The sequence below is a fragment of the Pan paniscus genome, chromosome 1 (assembly GCF_029289425.2).
Source record: "Pan paniscus chromosome 1, NHGRI_mPanPan1-v2.0_pri, whole genome shotgun sequence".
NCBI lineage: Eukaryota > Metazoa > Chordata > Mammalia > Primates > Hominidae > Pan > Pan paniscus.
Window position 1 is genome coordinate 182,014,723 of NC_073249.2, and position 10,680 is coordinate 182,025,402.

Genomic DNA, 10,680 nt, shown 5'->3' on the forward strand with positions numbered 1-10,680 from the left:
AGCTGACCTAAGTTTTGAATTTGGTGAGTTCAGGTGAAGTCTGACAATATAGCCAGGGAGTGGGTCTGGAAAGTGGGAAGGAGGGGGCCAGGACAGGCTCCTTGCAAGAGAAAGCTGATTTGCCCTCCTGGCCTGGTTCCCTAGAGCCTCCTCCCCAAAGCTGAGGAGCTCCTGCCAAGTACGTAGGTGCTGAGCCTAAGACTGGGTTTCCTTCTCTTCCCAGGCTGGGATTTAAGGTTGAGCTCAGGCTGTCTGATCCATGGCCATGTTACCTCTCTAATCTCTGCCACACAGGACCCTAGCCAGGGGCCACTACTCAGGCACAAAATGAAATCCCATCTGGCCTTTCTTGCTGTTGTCTTGTGGCTTCCTCAACTGGCTGGGTGGGCCCACACCCAGGCTGGGGCTGTGAGCTTATTATCTTGTCTTCCTGTTCTGTCTTTTGTTGTTGTTTGTTTGTTTGTTTGTTTGTTTAGATGGAGTCTTGCTCTGTCACCCAGGCTGGAGTGCAGGTGGTGCAATCACAGCTCACTACAGCCTCGACTTCCTGGCTCAAGCGATCCTCCAACCTCAGCCTCCAAGTAGCTGGGACTAGAGGCATGCGCCACCACACCCGGCTAGTTTTTTGTATTTTTTGTAGAGATGGAGTTTTGCCATGTTGTCCAGGCTGGTCTCGAATTCCTGGACACCGTGCTTGGGCCAGAATCTCTTGAGTGTCAGGTCACAGAGGCCAACGGAGGAGGGTCAAGAACAAGAGATGCCAGGTAAGGTTAGGACTTAGGAAGGGCTATTGGCTTCAGCAATAAGGAGATGGCAGGTGTCCTTGGTGGGTGCAGAGGTGGAAGGGATAAAGCCAACCTGAAAGAAGAGATGTGCTGATAGCCACAGTAGCACTTCCCACTTACCTGGTGCTATTGTGAGCACTTTATACTATTAACTCACCTAATATGCTCAACCACTCCATGTGATAGGCATTATCATCCCCGTGTTCCCATGGGGAATTTTTTTTTTTTTTTGAGATGGAGTCTTGCTCTGTTGCCCAGGCTGGAGTGCAATGGCATGATTGGGGCTCACTGTAACCTCCACCTCCCAGGTTCAAGCGATTCTCCCACCTCAACCTTCTGAGTAGCTGGGATTACTGGCTCCTGCCACCAAGCCCGGCTAATTTTTGTATTTTTAGTAGTGACAGGATTTTGCCATGTTGGTCAGGCTGGTCTCGAACTCCTGACCTCAAGTGATCCACCTGCCTTGGCCTCTCAAAGTGCTGGGATTACAGGCGTGAGCTACCGCACCCAGCCTCTCATGGGGAATTTAAAAGGTTCAATGGCTTTCCCAAAGTCACAAAGCTTGGTGACTTTGGTGACCATGGTGAAGCATGGACTTGGGAACCTGGGCAGTGTGGCTCCGGAATCCATTTCACTGCCAAGCCATATAACCACTTCTCAGCTGTGAGGAGGAGACAGGGGAATGGGTGGGCAGGACCAATAGGGAGGGAGAGGAGAGCTGGAGGATAAGGAAAGGTGGGGCAGGTGATTTATGGGCTGAGTGGTTCCCTCTCCTGCACCATAAACAAAGGGACTGGTCAACAGCTGAGAAGGAGATAAGGTGATTCAGGAGGTAGGGACTGGGTGGGCCTGGGGACCGCCCTCTTCCTCTGGCAGAGGCTTCAGGTCACGTACTTTTATCCCGGGCTCTGTGGGAAATTCACAGACCACAGGGCTGGGAACAAGCAGAGGTGTGAGGGCCACAGGTGTGGGTGGCGGTGCAGGATTGAAATGCAGCCAGCTGGTCTTCCTGGGGTAGAGCTGTCAGGGAGACACGGCCTGAGCTCCTGCACTCCCAGGACCTGGCTTTCCAAGTCCTAGAACATCTTTAAGTGGTAAGCAGCCCAGATGCTCTAGGAAAGCCACAGATCAGAGCATGAGAATGAACTGCCTGGCCATGATGCCTGAGGCCCAGGAGCTGGTATCTCACCCTCCCCAGGTCAGGTCCTGGACACACACAGACACACACACACACACACACATACTCTCTCTCTCTCTCTCTCTCTCTCTCTCTCTCTCTCTCTGAGTCCTGTTCTTTCCTCATATTGACATCTCCCATGGAGAATGTAACTCCAGTCAGGCCATGAGTAGTTTTCCAGATCTTGGCTCATCTGGGAAATCTCACAAAATAGCAGGGGTGGGGTGGGGGACCAGATGTCTTTCATCTTAAAAGGGAAGAGAGAAATGGAGAACAAAAGAGGGGGTGGAGGGAGGCAAGAAGGAGGGAAGGATGAGAAGAAAGAAAGAAAAAGAAGCTTGCTTGGTTTCAAGTCCTCCCCAGCTTTTTCTTTTTCTTTTTTTGTTTTTGTTTTTGTTTTTGTTTTGAGACAGGGTCTCACTCTGTCACCCAAGCTGGAGTGCAATGGCTGTATCATGGCTCACTGCAGCCTCAAACTCCTGGGCTCAAGTGATCCTCCCACCTCAGCCTCCCAAGTACCTGGACTATAGGCACACACCACCACACCCAGCTAATTTTAAAAAATTTTTTGTAGAGACAGGTCTCACTATGTCGCCCAGGCTGGTCTCAAACTCCTGGGCTTAAGTGATCCTCCCACCTCAGCCTCCCAAAGTGTCAGGATTACAGGCATGAGCCACTGTAATCTAGCTTTACCTAGATGAATCAGATTCAAAACTGTTCTCAGGTGTCTCACAGGCTAGAGGGGAGATCTCCCTGTAAACAGATCATAGACCACTGTGATTAACTGCTGCAAGAGAGAAAACCCAGAGGGTTTTGAGGAGTAACCTGGGGAAGATCATGGAAGGCTCCCTAGAGGGTGCTCTGAGCCACATCTTGAAGGAACAGTTACAAATGAGCTAGGCATATACACCTACTATGCACTCACAAAAATTAAAATTAAAAAAAAATTTTATATGAGTTAGGCAGAGACTGGTGATGAGGGTGGAGGTGGGTAAGTCTCAGAGGGCCTTGTGTATTCAGCTTAAAAGCCAGGATCCAGCACTGTTTGGTCTGGGGCAGGTTAGCAGGACATGAAGAAAAGGTCTCTGCCTCCTCATTTCTCAGGGACTGTCTGGCTTGGAAGGCTTGGGAGGCAAGACTGGACCAGTCGTGGGAAACCAAAGAGAACAGATTCAAATTTTCATAGTAACAGCAGCCCAAGCCAACCACCCACAGTGCTTTAGGCCATAGGCATTGTTTCTGTGAATACTCAAAATTGCCCCATGAGGTTAGGCGTTCTTGATTCTGATTTGCAGAGGAGGAAACTGAGGTTCAGAGAGATTAGGTAACTTGCACAGTTACAAAGAGCTGGGGTTCAGACCCAGGTTTGTCCAATTCCCAAGCCTGTGCTCCTAATCACCTCTCTATGCTTCCTCTCTTTAGGAAACTTGCAGAAGAGAACCAGCTCACAGTGTAGGGGGAGGAGCTTCCCAAAACAAGACAGAGGCAGGACCACCACTCTTGGGATTTTTCAGTGTTCACTTACCTCAGCACTGGGAGGGTAAGTAAGCTGCCAATTCTCTTCCACTTTGAGGTTCTATTTCTTTTCTTTTCTTTTTTCTTTTTCTTTTTCTTTTTTGAGACAAAGTTTTGCTCTTGTTGTCCAGGCTGGAGTGCAATGGCATGATCTCGGCTCACCGCAATCTCCACCTCCCAGGTTCAAGCGATTCTTCTGTCTCAGCCTCCGGAGTAGCTGGGATTACAGGCATGTGCCACCATGCTCAGCTAATTTTGTATTTTTAGTAGAGATGGGGTTTCTCCATGTTGGTCAGGCTGATCTCGAACTCCCGACCTCAGGTGATCCGCCTGCCTCGGCCTCCCAAAGTGCTGGGATTACAGGCATGAGTCACAGTGCCTGGCCTTTTTTTTTTTTTTTTTTTGAGACAGAGTCTCTGTCACCCAAGCTGAAGTGCAGTGGCACAATCTCAGCTCACTGCAACCTCTCCCTCCCGGGTTCAAGCGATTCTTCCATTGAGATTCTATTTCTTTTTCTTTTTCTTTTTCTTTCTTTCTTTTTTTTTTTTTTTTTTTTTTTTGATTACCCAGGCTAGAGTGCAGTGGCACGATCTCAACTCGTTGCAACCTGCGCCTCCCCAGGTTCAAGCAATTCTCCTGCCTCAGCCTCCCATGTACCTGCTGGGATTACAAGTTCGTGCCACCACACCCGGCTAATTTTTGTATTTTTAGTAGAGACAGGGTTTCACCATGTTGGGCCAGGCTAGTCTCGAACTCCTGACCTCAAGTGATCCACCTGCCTTGAGGCTGCCCAAAGTGCTAGGATTACAGGTGTGAGCTACCTTGCCTGGCAGCGGAAGTTCTATTTCTATCAGCGCCTTAGGTATTACTTCCTCCAGAGGTGAAAGTGGCCACTCAAATCTTGGGCACCCCTAGGAGTCAGGATGTTGGACACAGGGCTTAACGGGGCCTGCACTCCTAGGCCTGAGCTTCCAGATCTGTGGCTGTCAGCCCCGTGGCATGGATGGAGAAGAGCCTGGCCAAGACCCCAAGCCCCTGTACAAGAAGACTGGGAGTGTGGCCAGTGCACAGGATGGGTCCTGGAGCTCATGCCTTTGCTAGGCCACTTCCAGCCTTGGAAGTCCATCAGCCCTGGCTTTGAATCCTGCCTCCAACATGTTCTAGCTGTATGGCCGACGGCGGGCAAGTCATTTACCTCTTGGAGCCTCATCTGTGAAATGTGGATGATTGATTCCCTACCTCATGGTGCTGTGATGAGGATTTCTTGAGAGGATGACCTAGTAGTGCCCTTGGCATGGTTCCTGCCACTTAGTCAGTGCTCTGTGATCAGCAGCTGGTATTATTATAACAGTTTATCATGCATCTGTCTTCCCACCTGAAACGTGGGACAATAACCCCTGTCATACTGGCTTGAAGGACATGGTGTCGTCTGTGTGAGCTGTGGGGTCAGTATAGCTGGCATTTCTGCCACTCAAAGGCCAGCCCAACCCTACAGGGGTAAGGAGACACACCCAGTTCCCAGCACCAGGGGAAGCTGGATGACAGCTTCAATCCATCAATGATAGGCCTCAGTCCAGCCTAACTTTATGGACCGCAGAGGTACTTAAGTCTGTGGGGGCTGAAGTCTAGCCCAGTTCATCTTCTACACGGGCTGCTGCCCAGAGCAGGTAGGCAGGTATGGGATGGGGGTGAGAGTGCCCTGGGCCCTGGTAGTTCTAGTTAATCAGCTTCTAAAGCAAGGCCCCAAGGAATAGCAGTGGATTTGGGCTGGAGCTGCGTCTCTTGTCCGCAGCAGTTCAGGATCTGGTTATCCCTAGCCCTGCAGGCTGAAGAGGAGCTTGAGGAAGCCTCATGCATGAAGGGACACAGATCTCAGTTCTATCTTGTCCAACTCTAGCCTGGCTTTGCCCATGTACTGCTCAGTTCTGCAGGGGGTGGGGTGTACTTTTCTGCTCTGCAGGCTCCTACCCCCTTGTCCACTGACGCAGGGTGAAGGCTGGGGTGTGTGAGACCAGAGTGGAAGGGAGGTTGTCTGGAGAACTAAACGACAGCCCTGGGGGCAACTCTTGTGACTTCCTGCCCCAGGCTCCCAGCACCATGACGGTTTCATATACTCTCAAAGTGGCGGAGGCCCGCTTCGGAGGTTTCTCTGGCCTGCTTCTCCGCTGGAGGGGAAGCATCTACAAGCTCCTCTACAAGGAATTCCTCCTCTTCGGGGCCTTGTACGCTGTGCTTAGCATCACCTACCGGTAAGGGCAGGGTCTTAGAGCTGGCGCAAGTGGGGAGACTGGGCCACCCACCTCCCTCTAACCCAAGCCTACACCTGCCTTCCCCAGGCTGCTGCTGACCCAGGAGCAGAGGTACGTGTATGCTCAGGTGGCCCGGTACTGCAACCGCTCAGCAGACCTCATTCCCTTGTCCTTTGTATTGGGTAAGGCTCCCTTCTAGTTTTCCCTGTGTCCTCCTTACTGTGTTCCCTGACCTCTGGGTTGGGTTGACAGCTCCGAGGGTCAGAATTACCCAACAGATGGTGTGGTGACGCACCTGCAGTCTCAGCTACTCGAGAGGGTGAGGTGAGAGGATCGCTTGAGCCCAGGAGTTCCATTCCAGCCTGGGCAATGTAGCGAGACTCTGCTAAAAAAAAAAAAAAAAAAAAAAAAAAAAAAAAAAAAAAAGAATTACTCAACACGGTAGCAGAGCCTTCCTGGTCAGCCAGAGCAGGCCCAGCAGGCACAGGAGCTGGGTGCTGGGTCCAGGACTTCCAGAGGGCAGGGCCCTATCACTTGCTGGACCCTCACTTCCAGCAAGGCACAAGACACCTGCTGGCCTCACAAGCCCACCCTGGGCACTGCAGGGGAGCTGGACAGAGGTGACAACCCCTTCCCCACCCTCCTGGGAAGCAGTCTCCTGGCTTTGAATCCCCACTTTCCCTCTGCTGAAGGAAGTTTGCCCTCCTCCCTCCTCCTGGCCTCGCACAGCAGGGCACTGGAGCTGAATGTTTCCTTCCCCCTGCCACGATTCAACTGGCCTGGACCAGGCCCTTTGCTGGGGGAGGTGAGGCGCTCCGACCCCCAGGCTCTCCACTCTCCCTTCCTACTCCCTCTATCACGGCGGCCAAGCAGGTTTCTATGTGACTCTTGTGGTGAACCGCTGGTGGTCCCAGTACACAAGCATCCCGCTGCCAGACCAGCTGATGTGCGTCATCTCGGCTAGCGTGCACGGCGTGGACCAGCGGGGCCGCCTGCTGCGCCGCACCCTCATCCGCTACGCGAACCTGGCGTCCGTGCTGGTGCTGCGCTCGGTCAGCACCCGCGTGCTTAAGCGCTTCCCCACCATGGAGCACGTGGTGGACGCAGGTGCGCCGCCCGCCGGGAGCCTCTGGGGGCCCGGCCCACGGCCGGATGCAGGTGCCGCCTGGGAGAGTCCTGGGAGCAGGGGCCTCCAGGGAAGGGTCTGGACTGCGACAGGAACGCGGAACCGCGAGTCCTGGGACAGCCGGTGGACGCGAGGGAGGGGAGCCAGACGGCGGAACAGCAGCCTCCCCTGGCGGCAGAGGGTGCAACTGCACCCCACCTGCTTTACCCCCTCAGGTTTCATGTCCCAGGAAGAGAGGAAAAAGTTTGAGAGCCTGAAATCCGACTTCAACAAGTACTGGGTCCCCTGCGTCTGGTTCACCAACCTGGCGGCCCAGGCCCGGAGGGACGGGCGAATACGTGACGATATCGCTCTCTGTCTACTTTTGGAAGTGAGTGGGCTCAGGACCAGACCCATCTGCCCTCCTCCCTCTAATTTTAAAGATGAATAATAATTTTAATACCTAACAGTTGTATGGCACCAACTGTGTACCCTGGCCTTTTGGAAGCCCTGTACCCATGTTAACTCATTCATCCCTTACAGCAACTCTTGACATAGGTACTATCATCCTCCTTGCACAGATGTGGAAACTGAGGCACAGAGTGGAAAAGAAATTTGCCTAAGTTACACAGCTAGTTAGCAGAGCTGGGATTCAAGCACCCCATCTTAATACACCTCTGAGGGCAGAATGAGAAAGCGCCTCCTGGCCGGGCCCAGGCCTAGTTTGTGCTGGGCACCCCTGTTCCTTCCTCACCTCTGCTGACTTCCTGTTCCTGCTGTTCCCCCAGGAGTTGAACAAGTACCGAGCCAAGTGCAGCATGCTATTCCACTATGACTGGATCAGCATCCCCCTCGTCTACACCCAAGTAACTGCCTCTCCCCTCCCGAGTCCCAGTGCCTACTGTATGTCCTGTGCTGTGTGTGAGATGAGAAGAATTAGCGATGGTACTTGCCTGGCCATTTCAGTCCCCTGAGGCACCGGGTTCATCCTCAAAGCCTCCCACCACCCCCAACAAGGTGACCCTGTCCCCACTGGTACTGCCACACCAGGATACATGTTTGATTACTTGTCAGACTTCCCATAGATCCTCAGAGGCAGGGGCAGCATTTCTCCTTGGCCCGCTGCATCCTGCACTGAGCCTGGCTCTTCATTCTCCAGGTGGTGACCATAGCCGTCTACTCTTTCTTTGCCCTCTCCCTGGTTGGCCGCCAGTTTGTGGAGCCAGAGGCAGGGGCTGCCAAACCTCAGAAGCTTCTGAAGCCAGGCCAGGAGCCAGCCCCAGCCCTGGGAGACCCGGACATGTACGTGCCTCTCACCACTCTGCTGCAGTTCTTCTTCTATGCTGGCTGGCTCAAGGTGGGCACTGCAGATGGGCATGCCAGCCTGCTCTGTGGAGATGTGGGCACAGGGGCTGCCCCGACTTTGGGGAAAAAGAGTGGGGCTCTGAACCCAGAAAACCCTGTCTCTGCCACGTATAGGTGGCTGAACAGATCATCAACCCATTTGGTGAGGATGATGACGACTTTGAGACAAATCAGCTCATAGACCGCAACTTGCAGGTGAGCAAGCATCAGGAAGGATCAGGAGTCCAGGGCAGCTCCTGGGCCCCCTCTCCCGGTCAGCTCTCAGCCCGGCCGTGGGAAGGAGAGGAGAGGAGGATCCTTGTAACTTGCTGGTGGCCCAGGTGTCCCTGCTATCCGTGGACGAAATGTATCAGAACCTTCCCCCCGCTGAGAAGGACCAGTACTGGGATGAGGACCAGCCGCAGCCACCCTACACTGTGGCCACGGCGGCCGAGTCTCTGCGGCCCTCATTCCTGGGCTCCACCTTCAACCTGCGGTGAGTGGCTTGCACTGGGCCTGACCCGGCACGCGGGTCCTCGCTCAGCCTCTGGGGCACCGATGCCTCGGTCCTTCCCCGAGAGCCGATCCCGCGTCCCCGCTCCCGCCCTGTGCCCCGGCTCAGCCCGCCCTCCCGCCCGCAGCATGAGCGACGACCCTGAGCAGAGCCTGCAGGTGGAGGCGTCCCCCGGATCTGGTCGGCCCGCGCCCGCCGCGCAGACCCCGTTGCTCGGCCGCTTCCTGGGCGTAGGGGCGCCCTCCCCGGCCATCAGCCTCCGGAACTTCGGCCGCGTGCGAGGCACCCCCCGCCCCCCGCATCTGCTGCGCTTCCGGGCGGAGGAGGGCGGCGACCCCGAGGCCGCAGCCCGCATCGAGGAGGAATCGGCGGAGTCCGGGGACGAGGCCCTGGAGCCCTGAGGTCTCGCCTGCCCCCGCCCGGTTTCCCCCACCCACTACCCTCCTTCCCTCCCGTGCCCGGTCCTGCCAGCCAGCGCTATTAGAGCAGCTTTTCCTGTGTGCCTTGAAGGCCAGAGCATTTAGGGACAGAACTTGAAAGAGAAGATGGCGAAAAGGGCCTGAGCCAGGGCTGGGAATGTGTCCACTTTGGTGGGAGAGAAGGTCGGTTGCTTGGGGGACGTGAAGCTAGAAAAATAAATGAGCCCAGGCATAGAGGACTAGAGCCCAGGTGCACGGTTAGCTTCACAGCAACAGGGAGCTAGGCCATTGGTTCTCAAACTTAAGGAAGGATCAGCATCACGGAAGGTCTTGTCAAAAGAGTGCTGGGCACCACTCCCAGCATTTCTGGCACATTAGATTTGGGATGGCGCCCAATAACTTGCATTTCTAACAAGTTCCCAGGTGATGCTGTGCTGCTTGTCCAGGAAACACAATTTGAGAGTCATGTGAAACGTGCTTGAAGGGGTATACCTTACCCTGGTAACCTTACTCAAAAGAGGGGTCAGTGTGTGCTGGGGGACTTTTGCCTTGTCTGTAATGTTAAAGTTTTTGTTTACATTGAGAATATATTCAAGTTTTTGTTTAAGTGTTGTTTAGTTTTTGTTTATATTGAGAATATATTTATTACTTGTGCAGTTATAATTGTTTAAAATTGAATTGGCATGCATGCAGTAGGATGAAGATGAAGGAAGGGTTTGGGAATCTGTCTTGGAGGCTGATTAAAGTCAGATGTGAAGGCAGCCATCCACCACCCACCCTAGACCTAGCATTTGGACTTCAGTGTGCCAAGCTCTTCTCCACTCCCACCAACCACACAGGGGGAAAAAGTACAGTTTACGAGTAGAAGCCTAGGCCCATCTCCATGGTGGGCCTGCAGTGCTGGGGGCACTCGGCTGATGTAAGTAAAGAGCCTTCTGTGGCTCGGCACAGTGGCTCACGCCTGTAATCCCAGCACTTTGGGAGGCCAAGGTGGGCGGATCCCCAGAGGCCAGGAGTTAAAGACCAGCCTGGCCAACATGGTGAAACCGCATCTCTACCAAAAATACAAAAATTAGCTGGGTGTGGTGGTGGATGCCTGTAATCCCAGCTTCTTGGGAGGCTGAGGCACAAGAATTGCTTGAACCTGGGAAGTGGAGGTTGCAGTGAGCCAAGATCACTCTACTGCACTCTAGCTCTCGGTTACAGAGCCAGGCTCTGTCTCCAAAAAAAAAAAAAAAGTCTTCTGGAAACAGTCTGCCACAGAGCACTACATTGGAATTGTGATAAAACTATGCTCCTATACGATTCTTGCTTTTTAAATCCCAGTCTTCACCTAAAGAAATCAGTGAAGGCCAAAACTGAATATTAAGGCCACAGGATAAATGCCAGAACAGAGGAGGAAGACAGAGGGGGGACACTAGAGTGCAGTGAGTAGACTCCAGCCTCTGGCAGGGTCAGTTGACTGGATTCTAATGCTGGCTTTGCTTCTTTCCATCTGTATGTCCATGGGATAGTGAATGTTTCTTATTTATTTATTTATTTATTTGAGACGGAATCTTGCACTGTCACCCA

The 10,680-nt window shown here is 53.4% G+C and overlaps 1 protein-coding gene across 2 annotated transcripts in view; it reads left to right on the forward strand.

Annotated features, from left to right (window-relative positions):
* BEST4 (bestrophin 4) overlaps positions 1 to 9,715 on the forward strand; it is an 18,060-nt gene extending 8,345 nt beyond the window's left edge. The window contains exons 2-12 of one of the 2 annotated variants that reach the window (XM_014344791.4): positions 641 to 764; positions 3,385 to 3,502; positions 5,563 to 5,726; positions 5,814 to 5,908; positions 6,600 to 6,833; positions 7,068 to 7,222; positions 7,620 to 7,697; positions 7,991 to 8,188; positions 8,311 to 8,391; positions 8,517 to 8,671; positions 8,817 to 9,715. In XM_014344791.4, the coding sequence (XP_014200277.2) occupies positions 5,575 to 5,726; positions 5,814 to 5,908; positions 6,600 to 6,833; positions 7,068 to 7,222; positions 7,620 to 7,697; positions 7,991 to 8,188; positions 8,311 to 8,391; positions 8,517 to 8,671; positions 8,817 to 9,090 (1,422 nt within the window). In that variant the 5' untranslated portion in view covers positions 641 to 764; positions 3,385 to 3,502; positions 5,563 to 5,574 and the 3' untranslated portion in view covers positions 9,091 to 9,715. The remainder of the gene's footprint in view (positions 1 to 640; positions 765 to 3,384; positions 3,503 to 5,562; positions 5,727 to 5,813; positions 5,909 to 6,599; positions 6,834 to 7,067; positions 7,223 to 7,619; positions 7,698 to 7,990; positions 8,189 to 8,310; positions 8,392 to 8,516; positions 8,672 to 8,816) is intronic. The other variant, XM_063607994.1, reaches the window with a different exon arrangement.
* The last annotated feature ends 965 nt before the right edge of the window (positions 9,716 to 10,680 follow it).